Source organism: Pecten maximus, chromosome 3 (genome assembly GCF_902652985.1).
Source record: "Pecten maximus chromosome 3, xPecMax1.1, whole genome shotgun sequence".
NCBI lineage: Eukaryota > Metazoa > Mollusca > Bivalvia > Pectinida > Pectinidae > Pecten > Pecten maximus.
In genome coordinates, this window is record NC_047017.1 from 27,974,175 (window position 1) to 28,000,701 (window position 26,527).

At 38.4% G+C, this 26,527-nt stretch overlaps 1 protein-coding gene and 1 non-coding gene across 2 annotated transcripts; both read right to left on the bottom strand.

The window, feature by feature from the left end:
- Positions 1-543: 543 nt before the first annotated feature.
- Positions 544-25,339, bottom strand: LOC117323788 (protein phosphatase 1 regulatory subunit 36-like). Its single transcript, XM_033879240.1, has 18 exons — positions 25,053-25,339; positions 24,802-24,869; positions 23,741-23,809; positions 23,273-23,400; positions 21,785-21,854; positions 21,200-21,301; positions 20,779-20,919; positions 19,173-19,215; positions 18,772-18,854; positions 17,903-17,967; positions 16,633-16,659; positions 16,178-16,328; positions 15,580-15,609; positions 15,242-15,331; positions 14,782-14,877; positions 12,946-13,053; positions 12,666-12,709; positions 544-1,345 (listed from the first exon to the last, which is right to left on the bottom strand). Exons 1-18 carry the CDS (start codon positions 25,080-25,082, stop codon positions 1,269-1,271), a joined length of 1,422 nt encoding a protein of 473 aa, XP_033735131.1. The 5' UTR covers positions 25,083-25,339; the 3' UTR covers positions 544-1,268.
- Positions 24,675-24,747, bottom strand: Trnav-uac. Its single transcript has one exon. It is a non-coding gene; the product is annotated as a tRNA-Val (tRNA).
- Positions 25,340-26,527: the final 1,188 nt, after the last annotated feature.

Genomic DNA, 26,527 nt, shown 5'->3' on the forward strand with positions numbered 1-26,527 from the left:
GTCAATCTTTCATTAGCCAGTGGAGACACTTTTGACAACTGTCAATCTGTCATTAGCCAGTGGAGACACCTTGTAACCCTGTTAATCTGTCATTAGCCAGTGGAGACACTTTTGACAACTGTCAATCTGTCATTAGCCAGTGGAGACACTTTGTACCTCTGTCAATCTGTCATTAGCCAGTAGAGACACTTTTGACATCTGTCAATCTGTCATTAGGCAGCAGAGACACTTTGTAACCCTGTTAATCTGTCATTAGCCAGTAGAGACACTTTTGACTTCTGTCAATCTGTCATTAGCCAGTGGAGACACTTTGTAGATCTATTCTGTTAATCTGTCATTAGCCAGTGGAGACACTTTGTAGATCTATTAGCCAGTAGAAAAAATTTTGACATTTGTCAATCTTTCATTAGCCAGTGGAGACACTTTTGACATTGAAAGATCTCCACTGAACCAGTCTCATGAGAGATTAAATGTTGCATTCATTTTCTTGTGGGGTTCATTCATATTTAGCGTATCTGAAGCAATAAAGAGAAAAATAAAAGATTTATTTTTAGAGATTTTATTTATCACAGGTGGTAGACATGAACAATACGTATCTTACATGTGATGTTTATAATACAGATAGACAACAATTATATGTAACTTCAACTATCCGCAGACAGTAACCTTAAAAATTATCCTCGTACCCCTCTCATAACTAATGTTCCATAAAAATAACTTCAACTATCAGTGTACAGAAACAAAAAGAAACAAAAAGTCTATCCTTGGATGGAACCAGAAAACACTGTAGTGCAACAACATCATTCAGTTATTATAAATAAATTTTGATAATCAATGTTTAAATACTTAATTGATAACAAATAAATGACTTCTGTATCAAGTCAATCATATGTGGTATAAAGATTCAGACTTAGTACATATGCACCGAGCATGACACTTTCTGTGTACAGACAGAACACAGCTGCATTATACTACAAGGAAGGGGACCAGTATACTGACATCATATGGACGAAGAGGAATGTTAACGAAGTATTTCTTTGTACCCGATATTGGAATGTATATTATCACAGTCTGGTAAACTGACGACATAATAAACAATGTAACCTCCTACAGGGCTTTTTTTATTCTTTCCAACTAATAAAATTAATTTTTTGTTTTTCTTAAAAAAATAATCTTCCTTTATGTAATTAATGACACTTTTTTGTGTGTGTTGGAATTTCAATTGTCATTTTTGGAGACAGTCCTCCTGGAGTGATTAAAACAAAGCTTTAATCCTCCGCATCAACAAAGGCAGCGTCTGTGGTCCCGGTGGATATCGCGGTCTGTTGTCGGCTCAATCTTTGTTCTACAACACACAATACAGAGATGGTAGAGTTTTTTTTTGCAGAGCCAGTGGAAACAATTGTAACATTACCAGTAGGTTTGATGTAATAAGGAGGCAGACTTGGATCTAAGACCAGCATAGAATATTTACCTCCGCTCATTCATTTAACCGAACCTGAAGCCAATATACACGATAATTCATGTTAAAGAACCTGAGCAAGAACATCCCACATAATTCTGTTTAAGGGGACACAATATACATTCCACTATCCGAGACTGAACCAAAATACCTCCCACTATTCCTTGTCCTGAAAATAACCCCCCAACTATCCTGTACAGGGACAAGAAGCCAAAGTTACCTCCTACCAGAATCTTGTAGGGACCTCCAATATTACTCCAAGTATATTCCTTATTAACAGAACTGAAGCAATAGTTACCTCCCACATACATTCTGTAAGGACAAGCCAATAGTACCCCCACCATAATCTTGTAAGGGGACGAACAATAGTCTACCCCAATAATCTTTTAACAGGGAACTGAAGCCAATAGTACCTCCCACAATATTCTTTAAACAGATATAGTTTTACTCCCAAAACTTCCTTTAAGACTGAGCGTGTTACTCCACATTATCTTTAGCAGGGACTGAAACCAAAGTTACCTCCCCACAACATTTCTGAAAGGGCTGAGCCAATGTTACCCCAACAAAATTCTTTGAACGGCTGAAAAAGTTACTTCATAACATCCTTGACGGACACCAAATTCTCCCACCATACATTCTTATTAAATATAACCAAAGTACCTCCACCATACATTGTTAAGGAGAACAATAGTTACACTCCCCACATACAATCCTATTAACGGGACATGAACACAATATTCCCTAGCTAGGTTTGTGTAAAGGGAACCTGATGAAGCAATAGTACCCTCCCACGCATAATTCTGTTAACAGGACTGAACCAATATTTACCCTCCCACCATACATCCATGTAACAGGAACCTGAAGCCAATAGTACCCTCCCACCATACATTCCTTGTTAACAGGGACCTGAACCAATAGTTACCCTCCCACCATACATCCTTGTTAACAGGGACCTGAAGCCAATATACTCCCCACCAACATTCTTTGTTACGGGGACCGAAACCAATATTTACCCTACCACCATACATTCCTTATTAAACAGGAACCTGAAGCCAATAGTTACCCTCCCACCATACATTCCTTGTAACGGGGACCTGAAGCCAATAGTTACCTCCCAACATAATTCCTGTTAACGGGACCTGAAGCGCATAGTACCCTCCCACAATACATTCCTGTTAACAGGGACCTGAGCAATAGTTACCCTCCCCACCATACATTCCTTTTAACGGGGACCTGAAGCCGATAGTTACCCTCCCCACCATACATCCTTTTTAACAGGGACCTGAAGCCAATAGTTACCTCCCCACCATACATTCCTGTTAAGGGGACCTGAAGCAATAGTTACCTCCCACCAACATTCCTTTTAACGGGGACCTGAAGCAAATAGTACCCTCCCACCATAATTCTTGTAACAGGACCTGAAGCCAATAGTTACCCTCCCCACCATACATTCCTGTTAACGGGACTGAAGCCAATAATTACCCTCCCCACCATACATCCGTGTTAACGGAACCTGAAGCCAAAGTTACTCTCCCCATACATTCCTGTAAAGGACCTGAAGCCAAAGTTACCCCCCCACCATACATTCCTTGTAAAAGGAACTGAAGCCAATAGTTACCCTCCCCACCATACATTCCTTGTTAACAGGAACTGAAGCCAATATACCCTCCCGACCATACATTCCTTGTACGGGGACTGAAGCCCAATAGTACCCTCCCCACCATAATTCCTTGTTAACAGGAACCTGAAGCCAAAGTTACCCTCCCCACCATAATCTTGTTAAGGAACTGAAACCAATATTACCCTCCACCATACATTCCTGTAACAGGAACCTGAAGCCAATAGTTACCCTCCCCCCATACATTCTTGTAACAGGGGACCTGAACCAATAGTTACCCTCCTTCCCATACATTCCTTGTTAACAGGGACCTGAAGCCAATAGTTACCCTCCCCACCATACATTCTTTGTTAACGGGGACCTGAAGCCAATAGTTACCCTCCCCACCATACATTCCTTGTTAACAGGAACCTGAAGCCAATAGTTACCCTCCCCACCATACATTCCTTGTTAACAGGGACCTGAAGCCAATAGTTACCCTCCCCACCATACATTCCTTGTAACAGGGACCTGAAGCCAATAGTTACCCTCCCCACCATACATTCCTTGTTAACAGGAACCTGAAGCCAATAGTTACCCTCCCCACCATACATTCCTTGTTAACAGGGACCTGAAGCCAATAGTTACCCTCCCCACCATACATTCCTTGTTAACAGGAACCTGAAGCCAATAGTTACTCTCCCCACCATACATTCCTTGTTAACAGGAACCTGAAGCCAATAGTTACCCTCCCCACCATACATTCCTTGTTAACAGGAACCTGAAGCCAATAGTTACCCTCCCCCACCATACATTCCTTGTTAACAGGAACCTGAAGCCAATAATTACCCTTCCGACCATACATTCCTTGTAACAGGGACCTGAAGCCAATAGTTACCCTCCCCACCATACATTCCTTGTTAACAGGAACCTGAAGCCAAAAGTTACCCTCCCCACCATACATTCCTTGTTAACAGGAACCTGAAGCCAATATTACCCTCCGCCAATACATTCCTTGTAACAGGGACCTGAAGCCAATAGTTACCCTCCCCACCATACATTCCTTGTTAACGGGACCTGAAGCCAATAGTTACCCTCCTGCCATACATTCCTTGTTAACAGGACCTGAAGCCAAAGTTACCCTCCCCACCATACATTCCTTATTAACATGGACCTGAAGCCAATAGTACCCTCCCCTACCATACATTCCTGTTAACAGGGACCTGAAGCCAATAGTTACCCTCCCCACCATACATTCCTTATTAACGGGGACCTGAACCCAATAGTTACCCTCCCCACCATACATCCTTGTTAACAGGGACCTGAAGCCAATAGTTACCCTCCCCACCATACATTCCTTATTAACAGGGACCTGAAGCCAATAGTTACCCTCCCCACCATACATTCCTTGTTAACAGGAACCTGAAGCCAAATAGTTACCCTCCCCACCATACATTCCTTGTTAACAGGGACCTGAACCCAATAGTTACCCTCCCCACCATACATTCCTTGTTAACAGGGACCTGAAGCCAATAGTTACCCTCCCCACCATACATTCTTTGTTAACGGGGACTCGAAACCCAATAGTTACCCTCCCCACCATACATTCCTTGTTAACAGGGACCTGAAGCCAATAGTTTACCTCCCCACCATACATTCCTTGTTAACAGGAACTGAAGCCAAAAGTTACCCCTCCCCCACCATACATTCCTTGTTAACAGGAACCTGAAGCCAATAATTACCCTTCCGACCATACATTCCTTGTAACAGGGACCTGAAGCCAATAGTTACCCTCCCCACCATACATTCCTTGTTAACAGGAACCTGAAGCCAATAGTTACCCTCCCCACCATACATTCCTTGTTAACAGGAACCTGAAGCCAATAATTACCCTTCCGACCATACATTCCTTGTAACAGGGACCTGAAGCCAATAGTTACCCTCCCCACCATACATTCCTTGTTAACGGGGACCTGAAGCCAATAGTTACCCTCCCTTGCCATACATTCCTTGTTAACAGGGACCTGAAGCCAAAAGTTACCCTCCCCACCATACATTCCTTATTAACATGGACCTGAAGCCAATAGTTACCCTCCCCACCATACATTCCTTGTTAACAGGGACCTGAAGCCAATAGTTACCCTCCCCACCATACATTCCTTATTAACGGGGACCTGAAGCCAATAGTTACCCTCCCCACCATACATTCCTTGTTAACAGGAACCTGAAGCCAATAGTTACCCTCCCCACCATACATTCCTTGTTAACTGGGACCTGTAGCCAATAGTTACCCTCCCCACCATACATTCCTTGTTAACAGGAACCTGAAGCCAATAGTTACCCTCCCCACCATACATTCCTTGTTAACAGGGACCTGAACCCAATAGTTACCCTCCCCACCATACATTCCTTGTTAACAGGGACCTGAAGCCAATAGTTACCCTCCCCACCATACATTCCTTGTTAACAGGAACCTGAAGCCAAAAGTTACCCTCCCCACCATACATTCCTTGTTAACAGGAACCTGAAGCCAATAATTACCCTTCCGACCATACATTCCTTGTAACAGGGACCTGAAGCCAATAGTTACCCTCCCCACCATACATTCTTTTAACGGGACTGAACCAATAGTTACCCTCCCCACCATACATCCTTGTTAACGGGGAAACCTGAAGCCAATAGTTACCCTCCCCACCATACATTCCTTGTTAACGGGACCTGAAGCCATAGTTACCCTCCCACCATACATTCCTTATTAACAGGACCTGAAGCCAATAGTTACCCTCCCACCATACATTCCTTGTTAACAGGGACCTGAAGCCAATAGTTACCCTCCCCACCATACATTCCTTGTTAACGGGGACCTGAAGCCAATAGTTACCCTCCCCACCATACATTCCTTGTTAACAGGGACCTGAAGCCAATAGTTACCCTCCCCACCATACATTCCTTGTTAACAGGGACCTGAAGCCAATAGTTACCCTCCCCACCATACATTCCTGTTAACGGGGACCTGAAGCCAATAGTTACCCTCCCCACCATACATTCCTTGTTAACAGGGACCTGAAGCCAATAGTTACCCTCCCCACCATACATTCCTGTTAACAGGGACCTGAAGCCAATAGTTACCCTCCCCACCATACATTCCTTCTTAACAGGGGACCTGAAGCCAATTAGTTACCCTCCCCACCATACATTCCTTGTTAACGGGGACCTGAAGCCAATAGTTACCCTCCCCACCATACATTCCTTGTTAACGGGGACCTGAAGCCGATAGTTACCCTCCCCACCATACAATCCTTGTTAACAGGGACCTGAAGCCAATAGTTACCCTCCCCACCATACATTCCTTGTTAACGGGACCTGTAAGCCAATAGTTACCCTCCCCACCATACATTCCTTGTTAACGGGGACCTGAAGCCGATAGTTACCCTCCCCACCATACAATCCTTGTTAACAGGGACCTGAAGCCAATAGTTACCCTCCCCACCATACATTCCTTCTTAACGGGGACCTGAAGCCGATAGTTACCCTCCCCACCATACAATCCTTGTTACAGGAACCTGAAGCCAATAGTTACCCTCCCCACCATACATTCCTTGTTAACAGGGACCTGAAGCCAATAGTTACCCTCCCCACCATACATTCCTTATTAACAGGGACCTGAAGCCAATAGTTACCCTCCCCACCATACATTCCTTGTTAACAGGGACCTGAAGCCAATAGTTACCCTCCCCACCATACATTCCTTATTAACGGGGACCTGAAGCCAATAGTTACCCTCCCCCACCATACATTCCTTTGTAACAGGGACCTGAAGCCAATAGTTACCCTCCCCACCATACATTCCTTGTTAACAGGGACCTGAAGCCAATAGTTACCCTCCCCACCATACATCCTTGTTAACGGGGACCTGAAGCCAATAGTACCCTCCCACCATACATCCTTGTTAACGGGGACCTGAAGCCAATAGTTACCCTCCCACCATACATTCCTTATTAACAGGAACCTGAAGCCAATAGTTACCCTCCCCACCATACATTCCTTGTTAACGGGGACCTAAAGCCAATATTACCTCCCCACCATACATCCTTGTTAACAGGAACCTGAAGCCAATAGTTACTCTCCCCACCATACATTCCTTGTTAACAGGAACCTGAAGCCAATATTTACCCTCCCCACCATACATTCCATGTTAACACGAACCTGAAGCCAATATTTACCCTCCCCGCCATACATTCCATGTTAACACGAACCTGAAGCCAATAGTTACCCTCCCCACCATACATTCCTTATTAACAGGGACCTGAAGCCAATAGTTACCCTCCCCACCATACATTCCTTGTTAACGGGGACCTGAAGCCAATAGTTACCCTCCCCACCATACATTCCTTGTTAACGGGGACCTGAAGCGAATAGTTACCCTCCCCACCATACATTCCTTGTTAACAGGGACCTGAAGCCAATAGTTACCCTCCCCACAATACATTCCTTGTTAACAGGGACCTGTAGCCAATAGTTACCCTCCCCACCATACATTCCTTCTTAACGGGGACCTGAAGCCGATAGTTACCCTCCCCACCATACAATCCTTGTTAACAGGACCTGAAGCCAATAGTTACCCTCCCCACCATACATTCCTTGTTAACGGGGACCTGAAGCCAATAGTTACCCTCCCCACCATACATTCCTTGTTAACGGGGACCTGAAGCCAATAGTTACCCTCCCCACCATACATTCCTTGTTAACAGGACCTGAAGCCAATAGTTACCCTCCCCACCATACATTCCATGTTAACAGGGACCTGTAGCCAATAGTTACCCTCCCCACCATACATTCCTTCTTAACGGGGACCTGAAGCCGATAGTTACCCTCCCCACCATACAATCCTTGTTAACAGGGACCTGAAGCCAATAGTTACCCTCCCCACCATACATTCCTTGTTAACGGGGACCTGAAGCCAATAGTTACCCTCCCCACCATACATTCCTTGTTAACGGGGACCTGAAGCCAATAGTTACCCTCCCCACCATACATTCCTTGTTAACAGGAACCTGAAGCCAATAGTTACCCTCCCCACCATACATTCCTTGTTAACGGGGACCTGAAGCCAATAATTACCCTCCCCACCATACACTCCGTGTTAACAGGAACCTGAAGCCAATAGTTACTCTCCCCACCATACATTCCTTGTTAACAGGAACCTGAAGCCAATAGTTACCCTCCCCACCATACATTCCTTGTTAACAGGAACCTGAAGCCAAAAGTTACCCTCCCCACCATACATTCCTTGTTAACAGGAACCTGAAGCCAATAATTACCCTTCCGACCATACATTCCTTGTAACAGGGACCTGAAGCCAATAGTTACCCTCCCCACCATACATTCCTTGTTAACAGGAACCTGAAGCCAATAATTACCCTTCCGACCATACATTCCTTGTAACAGGGACCTGAAGCCAAAAGTTACCCTCCCCACCATACATTCCTTATTAACATGGACCTGAAGCCAATAGTTACCCTCCCCACCATACATTCCTTGTTAACAGGGACCTGAAGCCAATAGTTACCCTCCCCACCATACATTCCTTATTAACGGGGACCTGAAGCCAATAGTTACCCTCCCCACCATACATTCCTTGTTAACAGGAACCTGAAGCCAATAGTTACCCTCCCCACCATACATTCCTTGTTAACTGGGACCTGTAGCCAATAGTTACCCTCCCCACCATACATTCCTTGTTAACGGGGACCTGAAGCCAATAGTTACCCTCCCCACCATACATTCCTTGTTAACAGGAACCTGAAGCCAATAGTTACCCTCCCCACCATACATTCCATGTTAACAGGGACCTGTAGCCAATAGTTACCCTCCCCACCATACATTCCTTCTTAACGGGGACCTGAAGCCGATAGTTACCCTCCCCACCATACAATCCTTGTTAACAGGGACCTGAAGCCAATAGTTACCCTCCCCACCATACATTCCTTGTTAACGGGGACCTGAAGCCAATAGTTACCCTCCCCACCATACATTCCTTGTTAACGGGGACCTGAAGCCAATAGTTACCCTCCCCACCATACATTCCTTGTTAACAGGAACCTGAAGCCAATAGTTACCCTCCCCACCATACATTCCTTGTTAACGGGGACCTGAAGCCAATAATTACCCTCCCCACCATACACTCCGTGTTAACAGGAACCTGAAGCCAATAGTTACTCTCCCCACCATACATTCCTTGTTAACAGGAACCTGAAGCCAATAGTTACCCTCCCCACCATACATTCCTTGTTAACAGGAACCTGAAGCCAAAAGTTACCCTCCCCACCATACATTCCTTGTTAACAGGAACCTGAAGCCAATAATTACCCTTCCGACCATACATTCCTTGTAACAGGGACCTGAAGCCAATAGTTACCCTCCCCACCATACATTCCTTGTTAACAGGAACCTGAAGCCAATAATTACCCTTCCGACCATACATTCCTTGTAACAGGGACCTGAAGCCAAAAGTTACCCTCCCCACCATACATTCCTTATTAACATGGACCTGAAGCCAATAGTTACCCTCCCCACCATACATTCCTTGTTAACAGGGACCTGAAGCCAATAGTTACCCTCCCCACCATACATTCCTTATTAACGGGGACCTGAAGCCAATAGTTACCCTCCCCACCATACATTCCTTGTTAACAGGAACCTGAAGCCAATAGTTACCCTCCCCACCATACATTCCTTGTTAACTGGGACCTGTAGCCAATAGTTACCCTCCCCACCATACATTCCTTGTTAACAGGAACCTGAAGCCAATAGTTACCCTCCCCACCATACATTCCTTGTTAACAGGAACCTGAAGCCAATAGTTACCCTCCCCACCATACATTCCTTGTTAACAGGGACCTGTAGCCAATAGTTACCCTCCCTGCCATACATTCCTTGTTAACAGGGACCTGAACCCAATAATTACCCTCCCCACCATACATTCCTTGTTAACAGGAACCTGTAGCCAATAGTTACCCTAATAACCCTAATAAAACCGAAATGATTTTCATATCTAATTCAAACGAAATTGAAGCAGACCTTGATATTGTTTTTGATGGAATTTTTGTAAATTTTACCGAGACTCATCGGCATCTTGGTGTATTAATCAGTTCATCTGCTAAATGGGGAGATCATGTTAATTCTATATATAAGTCCGCTATGAAAAAGATCAATATGTTAAGGAAATTGAAATTCATATTAAAACGAGATGCTCTACTTAGAATTTACAAAACTTTTATTTTACCTATTTTAGAATACGCATGTGAACTTTGGGACGGGTGTTCAATATCAGACTCTATAAAATTAGAATTAGTCCAATGTGAGGTAGCACGAATTATCACTGGTTTACCATCATATGTAAATGTTTCAGCTTTATACTCGGAAACGAGCCTTGAGACACTCTCTGAGAGACGAAAACGAAGAAAACTAAGTCTATTCTACAAAATGGATAGGAACTTAACTCCACATTATCTTAATTCTCTTCTTCCTCCAAATGTCGGCGATACTAACAACTACATCTTACGAACTAACAATAATTACAGAATTCCCCACTACAGACTCTCCCTTACTACCTCCTCCTTTATACCTTCATCTCTACACATGTGGAATGACCTGGATGAATCTACTAGATCATCTCCTTCCTTGGCAACTTTTAAAAAAAGTATATCCAGGTCTGATGAAGATAAATACCCAACATTTTATAATTTTGGTGACAGAAAGACAAATTTTATCCATACTAAATTACGACATAGATGCAGTGCATTGAATTATGATTTGTTCCGTGTAAATCTCATAAATAGTCCAGATTGTAGTTGTGGAAATCGTTGCGAGAGTGCCTATCATTATTTCTTTGAATGCGAAAAGTATGTAAATTGCAGAGGCATTTTATTTGACAATTTAAGAAACTTACATATTAATATAACATTGAATACTTTATTGTATGGTAACAATCTGTATGCCGATAATGTAAATCTAAATATTTTCAGACATGTGCATTATTTTATAAAGTCCAGCAAAAGATTTTAAGATATACATTCGTACTATATATACATGTATATAATGTGTTATATTTCATTAATATTGTCTAGGCCAATAGATATTATATTGTATTTAGGAGAGGGCGTCAATAAGTTGACATAACTTGTGCCTTATCCTTTTGTTCACTTAATTGACAATAAAATATGTTTAAACTAAAAGTTACCCTCCCCACCATACATTCCTTGTTAACGGGGACCTGAAGCCAATAGTTACCCTCCCCACCATACATAACTTGTAATTTGGGTCCAAAACCATATGAACAAACTTAGATGTATGTTTACAATTCTGATATTATTTCTAATTCATCATTTCAAAGCTGAAACAGCAATTAATCACTACACAGGTGAGATAAAAGTAAATTTATGCTTTTTATTCTGGAAACGAGAAAATCTCTTGTGATTCAAGTTAAATGATTGGGTTAACATGTGCACTCTATACAAGCAATTAGATAAATACATGCTCGTTATCATTTTTATATTGCATTAATCATCATTATTTTACAAACAAACAAAATGAAACAAGCACTTTCATTTTAACACCATGCTTTTTTGCCAAGACAAGCAAATAATTAAGTATTTTAGTTCAATGCCATGCATCATTGAGTGACAGCGTCTCAACATTCAACAAAACAGCTTGCAATCTTTGTCTTTAACCTAGTCACATCATTGTTTCTGGTCGTCAACTAAAGTCAACTAGAACACAAATCTAGTTACTGTTTTCAGTAAATAAACCTAGTTACTGTTGTCAGTAAATAAGTCAGTCACATCACTGTTTCCGGTCGTCAACTAGAACAAATCTAGGCTGTCAGTAAATAAGCCAGTCACATCACTGTTTCTGGTCGTCAACTAGAACAAATCTAGGCTGCCAGTAAATAAGCCAGTCACACTGCTCTTTCTAGTCTTTGACTAGAGTCTACTGGATCAGAAATCTTAGGAAGTGTGTAAAACTTGGCAGAGTTTGCCATTGAAGGCTCCTCGATCTCTGGTTTATATATTTCAGGATTTTTCACCTGACTACATTCACTGCTTTTAAAAATGAAAATAAAATCCTCTAATAGATATTATTAAACCTACAGCCTTCTTTCCCTACATAGTTATAATTGGCTATGATATATAACTTATAGCACATAACAATACAATATACAGTTTCAGCGAAAGATGTATGTAAACGAATACCAGATGAACAATGTCATTTTTATGTGCATGATTTATATTATATACATTTTCTTTTTAAGTACAGATGATTGATGATACACACTTCCCAGATATCTCTTTAGCTGCGTGTCACACACTGTAAAAGTACTTACTACTTCTCTGTAACACATGAAATAAATCATTGAGTAACAACTATACACCAATCAGGAGATAAATAATGGCAACTACTCAAACAGAATGATGTATTACAACAATTGGAATATATACTTCACAGAACCAGACCAAAATTGATGTTTTTCTCACATATAAATACCAGACACTTATCCAGAAATACATGTGTGAAGAAACCAGTAGAGAATATGCAGGGCCTTACCTGGAGGTGGAGTTGTGTCCTGTGTAGCCTGCTCTGGAGGGGCCCTACAACAGAGAACACAAGGTTTATACATCAAAAAAGTGATATCGTAACAGAGTCATTAAAATTGAAAATTACCTACAGCACTTCTCACACTTAAGTCAGAAACATGCGTGAATATGTTAATAAGTAAAAAAAAAATACAATTTACTGTACTTTAAATCCAATTAAGAAACTATTGCAACCACTCTGTTACATGTAATTCACTGTTGTCCATGTACATATTTTAGGTAACACTAACTGTTTCTTTGCGTCCTCTCCTTCCTCGCCCTCCTCCTCATCATTAGCCCCTAAGGGAGTCAGGGTCTTCACATTAAACAAGTTCAAAGCTTCACCAATGATTCCAATTCTGTAAAGAATCAATGTTATAACACTTAAAAAATTTCAATTTTCTATTTATCAACATCATAAAATTTTCATTTTCATTTATCAACAAAATTATATCTATAGATTTTTTTAAAAGTCAGAAATGAGGTAATTTTCCTAATTTTATGGAAATAATGTAATCTATGCCATCATTAAGAATTTCAAAACACACAATTTCATTTATCTCCGGGAAGACTAATTTAATGTTAAATCGGTAGCCAGCAGTACAACGTAACCATGACATCCTATATATAAACCATTTACAACCATAACGAACCATGATATCCTATATATAAACCATTCACAACCATAACCAACCATGACATCCTATATATAAACCATTTACAACCATAACCAACCATGATATCGTATATATAAACCATTTACAACCATAACCGACCATGATCCTATATATAAACCATTTACAACCATAACCAACCATGACATCCTATATATAAACCATTTACAACCATAACCAACCATGATATCGTATATATAAACCATTTACAACCATAACCAACCATGATCCTATATATAAACCATTTACAACCATAACCAACCATGGCATCCTATATATAAACCATTTACAACCATAACCAACCATGATATCGTATATATAAACCATTTACAACCATAACCAACCATGATCCTATATATAAACCATTTACAACCATAACCAACCATGGCATCCTATATATAAACCATTTACAACCATAACCAACCATGGCATCCTATATATAAACCATTTACAACCATAACCAACCATGGCATCCTATATATAAACCATTTACAACCATAACCAACCATGACATCCTATATATAAACATTTACAACCATAACCAACCATGATATCGTATATATAAACCATTTACAACCATAACCAACCATGATCCTATATATAAACCATTTACAACCATAACCAACCATGATATCCTATATATAAACCACTTACAACCATAATGAACCATGATATCCTATATATAAACCATTTACAACCATAACAAATCATGATATCCTATATTAAACCATTTACAACCATTAACCAACCATGATATCCTATATATAAACCATTTACAACCATAACAAATCATGATATCCTATATATAAACCATTTACAACCATAACCAACCATGATATCCTATATATAAACCATTTACAACCATAACCAACCATGATATCCTATATAAACTATTTACAACCATAACCAACCATGATATCCTATATATAAACCATTTACAACCATAACCAACCATGATATCGTATATATAAACCATTTACAACCATAACCAACCATGATATCGTATATATAAACCATTTACAACCATAACCAACCATGATATCCTATATATAAACCATTTACAACCATTAATGAATCATGACATCCTATATATAAACCATTTACAACCATTAACAAACCATGATATCCTTATAAACCATTTACAACCATAACCAACCATCATATCTTATATATAAACCATTTACATGAATGTACATATGATATCTTTATAAACCATTTGCAACCATGATATCCTATATAAACCATTTACAACCATTAACCAACCATCATATCCTATATAAACCATTTACCACCATTAACCAACCATCATATCCTATATAAACCATTTACCACCATTAACCAACCATCATATCCTATATAAACCATTTACCACCATTAACCAACCATCATATCCTATATAAACCTTTTTCTTACTTAAATGCTGTCTTGTCTATAAAGAAATCATCTCCAAGCATGTCCCCATCATCAGCTTCATCTGTCTCTGGATCTCGTCCCATTTTGGACAGTGAACTGTTAAATAAAAAAATAAAGTATGATGACAACAGGGTGTGACTTTAAATGTGTCCTCTGTAGCCATCACTGTGACAGACATGGCCATTGTGATGAGAGGAATAGCAGACATGTTGATCCTGGTAAACTTTTAAAGAGGAGAGCATTCATTTTAAAATGCATTTAGCAAGAAAACTAAAATATCTGATGACAAGAAACATTATCATTTAATATCTTCAAGTTAAGAAGACTATCATAAAACCTTATACTCCCCTCCAGATTTAAAAGGGTAACAGCTTGATAGAGCTTGATGAGTGGGTATGACGTGGCTTGTATTTTACCAGGGTGACCAGTACAAAGCAAGGGATAGATTATTACTGCTTACTTTGGTGACAAGGCTCCTCTCCTTCTAAACAACCAGTTGGCTTCCTCTTTAGGTGATGGTAAAATAGCTACAATGGCTGGGGATCTCTGACTGTTGATTCGAAAAAAAAACATGTTTTCTAAATACTTGAGGTTCACTTAAACAATGCATTTTATAATGGCTAATATAACAAAACCCATTGTTTTGCAAAGTAAGTTTGAATTTACATTTATTCTCTAAATATGAGTGTACTGTGCAAAAGAGATCAAAGTCTTCTTACTTCATAGTGATTTTAAGATAAAAGAAGTTTCCATTTAATTTATTTAATGATTTGAAGTAAGATGTAAAAGACTACTTACTTTATGATTGTTTTGATGGCTGGTCTTTTCCTGTATAACAGAAATCACAACTGTCAGAGCCAAAGTCAATACAACAACTATAGACTCTATTATATATTTCTATTTTGAAAGTTCCTTTGATAGCGAAGATATATTATAATGTTATTCCAGGAAATAAACAGTTTCTAGCTGATTGTCACAAGGACAATACCATTTATGTTAATCATTTATAAAAGCCTGTAATCAACCATGCATATGCACCTCAAAGAAAAAAGAATTGTTGAATATCATTGACTCTATTTACTACACGATTGATTATATGACATACTTATGTAATACATGTACACAAATAACCTTGATATCTACTTACCAGCCTCAAGACAACCTACCAACTAGCCAGTAGGCCTACTTATAGCTGCAGCCTCAATACTCCACTTTTGCCATCTTACTGATGGACTACTTAAGACTGCAGCCTCAGTACTCCACTTTTACCATCTTACTGATGGACTACTTAAGACTGCAGCCTACGATACTCCATTTTTGCCATCTTACTGGTGGACTACTTAAGACTGCAGCCTACAGTACTCCACTTTTGCCATCTTACTGATGGACTACTTACGGTTGTAGTCTACGGTACTCTGCTGGTGTCATCTTACTGATGGACCCTGTTGGCTGTTCCTCCTTTATTTCGCTGCTTTCATCTTTCTCATCTCTATTGATGAACTGCTTTCTGAATCTCCTAAACTTCTTATTCTTAGCATCTCTCAATGCTTCAGAATTATCGTAAATTTTTTGGTAAGAGAAAGAAAAGAATACAGTAAAACAGCATCCCATATAAACATAAAGACGATTTACTGATTTTTGTATGTCAGATTTTGTATGTCAGATATGCTACATGTAGGACATTATTGAAATTCTAAAATTTCCTCATGTGTATAAAACTTATTTAAGTCTTTATCAAGGATATGTATCAAATCTTAAAAATCATGTACACTTAGAAAAAGAATATCTATCATGACTGCTAGCATTGATATATACAATGTAGTACTGTACCCATAAACAGGAAAAACTCACCAGCGGCAATTTTATGGTAACTCACAGCTGGAACAGAGAAGGAAACAATGGAGAATTATTGCACCAACTAGAACTGCAAGTCGATGGATAACTAATACCAACCACCTATTATTTGCATATGCTTGTATAGTTCATATATACCCATCATAATATATCATATGTCAGCAGTTGATAGTGCAGACCATTTACTTATTAATACCTGTGTATTTTCATTTTTAATTGGTTCACAATAGAAAAAGTCTGCACAAGATTTTTCCAAATAGAGGGGTTCTTTTAGGAAAATAGTGTCCATTGCTTTTGCCATCCCTCAAAACCCTTATATATTAATTTTAAGCTTAATCAGACAATATCTCTATTTTGACCAATCAGAAGCCTCCATAAGATTATTTTTCCATAGTGATGGTTCTGAAAAAATCCTAATGTGCCAAATTATAAGCATTGATAAGCTACATGTATTTGACCAAGTTTGAATGAAATATATCAAAGAACTAATTGGTAATAGGCCATTACACAAAAACCTGTGGATAGTGACTAGGTTACCATGTCAATGGACATTTCCACAAAACAAAAACAGCAACAACAAAAAAACAAAAAATGAACAGCAAAAAAAAAAGCAACAAAAAACCTTGCAATGCACATCTACACATGGTCCCCAACAGCATTTCTGTGTACATTTTGTAGTTTGATGAAATCAGTTCTCTAATTTAGGAAGAGTTGTCTTGACAAGATTTTTCTATGGACAGACAGACTCAGAAAGACGGATGGACTGACGGACGGACTTATTCCAGTACGTCCATCCCCCACAAAGACAGATGGACAAGCTGATTCCAGTACGTCCAACCCCCACAAAGACAGATGGACTGACGGACAAGCTGATTCCAGTACGTCCAACTCCCACAAAGACAGATGGACTGACGGACAAGCTGATTTCAGTACGCCCACCCCCACCTAACTTCATTCTTGGGTGTACAATAAGGTTTTAAGGCATCAATGATAATCATTTTAAAATCTATTTGCATTTGTGAAACTAGATATCTTCATCATCTATAGATTACAACCTCAGATAACTGAAGACAATGTTTTATACTGTAATCCAGTTCCATGTAATAACTTCCTGTATACCACCTTACTTATACTAGCTTTTGTTACTCCCAGGTATATTGTCTGTCAGGTGTTGGTCTTTATAACTGTACCGGAAGAGAACAGCTTCTATATTCTAGCTACAATACCTTGGTACATGTACCTCCTATCAAAAACATTAATGTCATACCTTGTCGTCCCTCTGGTAGCTTCTTAACTTGCTTGGCAGGATTGAATGTGTCAGACCTTAATATTCTGAAAAGAACATTCAATAAAATCAATGCAGAATATTAATACAGATAATATCAATTTTGAAATTTAAAGTGTATATTAATCACAACATTGAAATAGAGAAATACTAGAATTTTAAACAGACATCTTCTAATTGTTTACAACTGATCAGTATCTATATATACATGTAGTCATGGATGATAACTTTTTCGATGTATCTCTATTCTTATAAAGGTTTTAAAATATGTCTGCATCAAATGGAGGCTTTGAAATAAGTCTGCATCTTATGATATATTTTTATAAGTCTTCACCTATATGAATTTTTGAAACTAGAAATTGTTTTGTTCACCAAGTCTCTCCGGAAGGTCAAGGTTGCACTGCACTTTGTCAGTGGGGTGATAAAGATATACAGCAACTTCTTGTATAGATCTTTAATGATACAAATGTTATTGCTAGATAAGAAATTATTTGAAAAATATGTACTTTGACTATTAATTGACCCTGAGATTAAGGTCAAAGTGGATACTGCAGTAGTGAATTGCACATCAGCTTCGAGTAATTCAAGTATACTGCATTTTTTGCCAAAATATCTTCAACAAGTATGCTGTAAGTTTCATCGAAATATCTTCAATGGTTTAAAACAGCCCAGAAAAGAACTTGTAAAATTGTTTGACCTTTGACCTTCAAGTCAAGGTCACAGTGATGTCAATGCAGTGCAATGAACATCGGCTTAAGGTGATGGTTTTGAAATAAGGATGTACATTGTATCTGATGGAGGTCTTTAAATAGGTCTGTATGTCATGGAGGTTAAGATGATAAGACCTTTACCTGCCAATTTCCTTTTTGATGACTGTGAAATCCTTTCTTCTGAAGGAGATATGGACAACATATGCACAGTAGGAGTACAGGGTCTAAAACATAACCAACAATTGTACACAACCCAATATCTGTATGGATAGCCTTTCTGTAGTAGAGCAGTAATGTAGTTTTTATCTTAATTTTCTTTGTGAGGTCTCAATATCTTTTGAGAGATTAAAATATGGTTTTCAAATTAATCACTATTTTCACATTCTCCAAAAATGTTGTTTCTGAATGACTGTCCTAAGCAACAAATCAAACTATTCTTAATTAAAATACTGAGACCACTCAGACAATGGATGGAAGATCAAGAGAAAGAATCAGAAGCCTTTTACCGAGACCATACAGGGCTATAAAACTGTGTTACTCACCTCAAACATACCCCGGTCTTTGAGAGTAGAGGATACCCGAGATCTGTAACAAAGCCAACAGTCATTTCACATCTAATAACATGAAAAGTGATGTGTGTAAAATAAACAAACAATTACTTAAAACCAAAGTTTTTAATGTGAACTAATCAGTCTTTAAATGACCAGTACTACAACTCACAGTATTAAATAGACACATTTACTTTCCACAGTCTGTGAGGTGGTTATGACGTTACACTATATGGTAGATGTGACACTTTCCACAGTCTGTGAGGTGGTTATGACGTTACACTATATGGTAGATGTGACAGTCTGTGTGGTGGTTATGACGTTACACTATATGGTAGATGTGACAGTCTGTGTGGTGGTTATGACGTTACACTATATGGTAGATGTGACAGTCTGTGAGGTGGTTATGACGTTACACTATATGGTAGATGTGACAGTCTGTGAGGTGGTTATAGACATTACACTATATGGTAGATGTGACAGTCTGTGAGGTGGTTATGACGTTACACTATATGGTAGATGTGACAGTCTGTGAGGTGGTTATGACGTTACACTATATGGTAGATGTGACAGTCTGTGAGGTGGTTATGACGTTACACTATATGGTAGATGTGACAGTCTGTGAGGTGGTTATGACGTTACACTATATGGTAGATGTGACAGTCTGTGTGGTGGTTATGACGTTACACTATATGGTAGATGTGACACTTTCCACAGACTGTGTGGTGGTTATGACGTTACACTATATGGTAGATGTGACAGTCTGTGAGGTGGTTATAGACATTACACTATATGGTAGATGTGACAGACTGTGTGGTGGTTATGACGTTACACTATATGGTAGATGTGACAGTCTGTGTGGTGGTTATGACGTTACACTATATGGTAGATGTGACAGTCTGTGAGGTGGTTATGACGTTACACTATATGGTAGATGTGACAGTCTGTGAGGTGGTTATAGACATTACACTATATGGTAGATGTGACAGTCTGTGAGGTGGTTATGACGTTACACTATATGGTAGATGTGACAGTCTGTGTGGTGGTTATAGACGTTACACTATATGGTAGATGTGACAGTCTGTGTGGTGGTTATGACGTTACACTATATGGTAGATGTGACAGACTGTGAGGTGGTTATAGACGTTACACTATATGGTAGATGTGACAGTCTGTGAGGTGGTTATGACGTTACACTATATGGTAGATGTGACAGTCTGTGTGGTGGTTATGACATTAAACTATATGGTAGATGTGACAGACTGTGTGGTGGTTATGACATTACACTATATGGTAGATGTGACAGACTGTGTGGTGGTTATAGACGTTACACTATATGGTAGATGTGACAGTCTGTGTGGTGGTTATGACGTTACACTATATGGTAGATGTGACAGACTGTGTGGTGGTTATGACGTTACACTATATGGTAGATGTGACAGTCTGTGAGGTGGTTATGACGTTACACTATATGGTAGTGGTGACACTTTCCACAGTCTGTGTGGTGGTTATGACATTACACTATATGGTAGTGGTGACACTTTCCACAGTCTGTGTGGTGGTTATAGACGTTACACTATATGGTAACAGTGACACTTACTTTCCACAGGCCATGTGGTGATGGTCCTCCAGACCTAGACCTAATTCCAGTACACAGTAGGCCTGGCCAAGTAATTTCTCTGTTAGTCCAATCTTCACAAGTGATTCCTCAAATGCCTTTTTCTCAGACAAGCTAGGTTCTCTGAATACACAGAAACATATCAATTACTCTACTCCTTTTGGAAGAAAATTTGTGAGTTGAGAAGGAATTTTTAGGTGTAAACTGCAAATTTTGATAATTTCAATTAAAACATCAGTTGAGAAAAAGGGCTATCAGTCCTAAAGAGCCCTCAAAAAAAGTCCTACTGAAGTTGATTACTAGTACTAACAAATATATTATGTAAATAACATATTGATAGGCTACAATACCCTCCACAAGGAGTTCAACATTTTCTTACATGCCTCATAATCATTTATCTTACATGTATGTAGTGGTGTTAATTTTGTGTTCCTGTAGCAACTTGTCAAAAAAACAGTGAAAGTAGTTGAGTAGATGCATCAGGAACAGGTCAAATTCATCCGTACTGAAAAATACAAATGTTCAAATTCATCCAAAGTAAAAAACACTAATGTTGTTATTCATTCGTACTGAAAAAACACAAATGTTCAAATTCATCTGAACTGAAAAATACATATGTCCAAATTCATCAGTACTGAAAAACACTAATGTTAAAATCATTTGTACTGAAAACACAAATATTCAATTTTGTCTACAATAAAACATATGGAAAGTAAAAGTATCCATACTAACTAGTACTGATAAAAAAAATCACTTAATTTCTTGGATAAAAAAGGTCAAATTTCGTCCTGCCTTCTTGGCTAGCAAGTTCAAACACCCAACATCATTAGTTACAGCCATATTTGCCCCTCGCCTACTCTGTAACAGTATAAATGAGGAAGGGCAGCTGGCTTCTCAATACAAAATTCACTGCCACAGGTATACTAATTCTGGTGTAGGTGGTATGGTTATAAATACACATTTGGTTCACACTATGATTTCTACTTACCTGAGAATGCCTTCAAATGTTTCAGGAATGCCTTCATTTGCTTGTACAGACAGCATGCCAAGTGCCACATCTGTAATTAAATCAAAATCACTTTATCTAAATTTGTGTTTCATTGGTTTCATGTGATGTAACATAACAAAGTGGTCATGTGATGTAACAGTAACACAGTGGTCATAAGATGTAACATAACAGAGAGGTACGTCATGTGATGTAATATAACACAGAGGTCATGTGATGTAAAGTGTAACACAGTGGTCATGTGATATAAAGTGTAACACAGTGGTCATGTGATGTAAAGTGTAACAAAGTGGTCATGTGATGTAAAGTGTAACACGGTGGTCATGTGATGTAAAGTGTAACACGGTGGTCATGTGATGTAAAGTGTAACACAGTGGTCATGTGATGTAAAGTGTAACACAGTGGTCATGTGATGTAAAGTGTAACACAGTGGTCATGTGATGTAAAGTGTAACACGGTGGTCATGTGATGTAAAGTGTAACACAGTGGTCATGTGATGTAAAGTGTAACACAGTGGTCATGTGATGTAAAGTGTAACACAGTGGTCATGTGATGTAAAGTGTAACACAGTGGTCATGTGATGTAAAGTGTAACACAGAGGTCATGTGACATAAAGTGTAACGCAGTGGTCATGTGATGTAAAGTGTAACACAGTGGTCATGTGATGTTAAGTGTAACACAGTGGTCATGTGATGTAAAGTGTAACACAGAGGTCATGTGACATAAAGTGTAACGCAGTGGTCATGTGATGTAAAGTGTAACACAGTGGTCATGTGATGTTAAGTGTAACACAGTGGTCATGTGATGTAAAGTGTAACACAGTGGTCATGTGATGTAAAGTGTAACACAGTGGTCATGTGATGTAAAGTGTAACACAGTGGTCATGTGATGTAAAGCGTAACACAGTGGTCATGTGATATAAAGTGTAACACAGTGGTCATGTGATGTAAAGTGTAACACAGCGGTCATGTGATGTGTAGCAGGCCGGGTTTTGATTGTAAATACTGTACATAGTTGTATAGTTGCCTTCTAGCTTCCGGCTAGGGGGAATTTCCCTTTAGCTCAGTCGGTAGAGCGGCGGACCAGTAAGCCGAGGGTCGCGGGTTCGATCCCGGCTGGCTGGTCCGCCGCTCTACATGATGTAAAGTGTAACACAGTGGCCATGTGATGTTAAGTGTAACACAGTGGTCATATGATGTAAAGTGTAACACAGTGGTCATGTGATGTAAAGTGTAACACAGTGGTCATGTGATGTAAAGTGTAACACAGTGGTCATGTGATGTAAAGTGTAACACAGTGGTCATGTGATGTTAAGTGTAACACAGTGGTCATGTGATGTAAAGTGTAACACAGTGGTCATGTGATGTAAAGTGTAACACAGTGGTCATGTGATGTAAAGTGTAACACAGTGGTCATGTGAGGTAACATTTCATAACACAGTAGTTATTTAATTGATATGTTCTAACTTACTTTTAACATAGTCTAATGTAACATTTGTCTGATTAGTTTTCTGTTTTAAAGCTGGATGTGGAGATTTAGCCTGGTTCCCTTTCTGACTTCGACCCCTCATTCCTGGCTTTCCAACACTAGAGGCCACTCTGAATGAATAGGTAAAACAAACAGTAGTGAAGGATTGTACATGTTCAATAAATTGTAGAAACTTTGTGAAAAGGCAACTGAAAGTTTTAACTTTCTGGTAAAAGCTGAATAAAACAGATTCCCATACAAGATTGATTTACATAACTACAATCCATTTTTTTTCCTTTCCCATGGTACAAGAACTTCATATTATAATGATTTATGAGCTGTAAAATTTTTACTGAAATGACAGACCGATAATGAATCATCTCTGAATTAAGACCTCATGTTTATATGTGTAAATAGGAGTAGCAGTAAATATCAACTTCAACAGTAACAATGATACAACAAATTCTTTACCTGTCCATCTTTTTGTTTCCCTCTTTTGCTCTTCGCCGCTTGTCTTGCCTGTCAGCATTAGGATTATTACTGAAATAAATAAATAAATAAAAGAATAAATAAATAAATAAATAAATAAATAAATAAATAAATAGATACATGTCATAAAGGAATTAATGAATGATAAGTAGATGCAATTGACAGTTTGCTGATTGCTTTGCACAGCAAAACATAGCTTAGGTTGAGGTTACATTGTAAATGTATATATACGTATGAAATCAGTGGTAACGTTTGTTTTTGTATACAATACATCCTTCTTTATAAAACTCTCTAACACCAACAGTTGCACAAATTTTGACTTGATGGAGAAAAGTCATATACAGTACAGTGGTTTTTTTCGTGCCTATACATGTATGTAACTGAGTGCAATAAACAGCACCATTCCAAATACATTTTAGGCCCATATTTTACCCTTAATGATTACATTCCTTAACTGTTTAAAACTCCCTTAATGCACAGAAAATGTAACAGCAAATATTAAACAAAATAGATAAGAAGAAAGGACAGTCAAAGGTCATAATCAGTGTGTGCCATCATACATACAGTTACAATTAACACAAATTACAAACACTCATCAATAATTATTTGGATTAACATGTAATTTTTTATTATAATTTATATGTCAAGTTTTCTCATTTTGGCAAATTGGCTCTTCCAAAATAACCCATGAAAAACACTAAAAAATACAGTGATCACTACACAGAAATTTACAATTAAAATACTGAAAGCTATTATTATTGTATTATTATAGAATTATTGACGAGTGACATAATTTTTTGTTTATACATTTTACACATTCAATACAATTTACTATTAACACATTGCCAGACTTTCTTTATTATTTGCCATCTCTGTTTGTCTTTTCCCCAAAAAAAGAAATTGTAAAAATATACCAAGGTTCTGGCGAGGTTCGAACTCGCGACCTTCTGCGTGTAAAGCAGACGTGATAACCACTACACCACAGAACCTTAGATGACGCTTTCCAGTTTCAAGATTGCCAAGTTATTTATTTGGTCATTTACCTTATGAATTCAAGAGAATTGGTGTCATCTTTCCAGGTCCAAGTTCCTGATGATGGAACGTTTTTTACCTGCAATGTTAATGTAAAAGAATAATTCAATTAACTAACAGAACTTAGGTCTCCGTACTAGTCTACATCACCGTGTATAAACAAAAGATAAATGATGATCCGATAACTATAACAGATGATGTTATGTAGCGGCAAGTGTAATTTGATTCATTTATTGACGAGTGACGTAATTTAAATACTTACAGACTCCATTGCCATTGTTACTTTCGCCATTATATCGAGTTAAAAGTATAAACAACAAATATGGTCCTAAAGGAATCTCCACTTCCGGTTGAACTATCGTCCGAAAACAGAAAATATGTTCACTTTTACAATGACAATTAGTCCAGAAAGCATTAATAGAGAATATAACTACGGTTTGACAGATGAACTTCTCTGTTTAAAGTCTAAACCCAATGCAATATCCATCAACGTGTTTGAAGTGACCTAGCGAGTGAAGGCGACGACGCCATTTATAAAATCCATGCCATAGCAACATCAAGCAAAGGGGAGATAACCTCTCAGTTTGCACTAGGCACGGTAGAGGGTTCGAGGCTCACCAAGTAGGCTGTATCTGGTTTTTGGATGATTTGATTCAATTAAATACTATTTTAATTAGTTCATGCCCCAGAAATTTATTTCCATAGAACAAGGTCAATTTTTAAGTTTACTTTATACAGGAATATTTTTTTTATATAAATACAAGTTTTATAGAGCGTGATTTTTTATGCCAATCCACACTGGTAGAACAAGCCTGTTTTATGTTTCGATAAAATAACATAATTTTGCATTGTGAGTAACTGGTATACTAAAATTAGTGAGTACTTTGAATTTTGAACATTCTTTAACGTACTTTCAGTACAGTAATAAAAATTAATCTACTGTCATAGTTTTAACACATCATCTTCAGATAATAGACAGGGGAAAGCTTATATCTTTATTTTATATTGGTTAAATGTTTGGTTGTGTATTTATGACTTGTCCTTCAATAAAAAAATTACCAACATTACAAATTTTATTTCGTTCAGTTTTCCTTATATTTCCTGGTTTTCCTGCATGTCAGTGCCATTAGATTTAAATTATGAAATTTTAATTAACTTTGCATTATTTCTTCCCAAATTTAAAACATTTCTAAGGAATAATATTTTGGCACCTGGCTATGCTGGTACAGTTGAGTGTACTTAAGTTAACCTTTACACCTAGTGCACTAGCACTACATTTAAACTACAGGTAAACTAGTAGTGCACTACACCCCAAGAGGTGATGAACAGCAAAACCTCCATACAGGTAGGTAATGGGTAGTACCCAAGGCTACCTGTGATTTTTAGCTGTACTGTATATGAGGTACGGACAAAAGCCCCCCTGGACATTAGCCCCTAGGACAAAAGCCCCTTCACACTAATCAAAAAGTGGACAAAAGCCCTTTCATAAAAAAAATATATATTTTTTTTATTATATTGATCTAAAAAAAAAATTTCAATATATATTTTTAGCAATATAACATTAAGTTCAATCAAGTGCTACATATATGTATAAGTGACTTCAGTCACCAGTGGCTTCTGCAATGTAAACAACCGGCTCCAACAACAACTACTTGAGCTAGCTGTTACATAAACAATAAGCTGTTTCACAGGTGTTTGGTAGGTTTTTCATTGATATTGTATTTTCCTGGAAAGAAA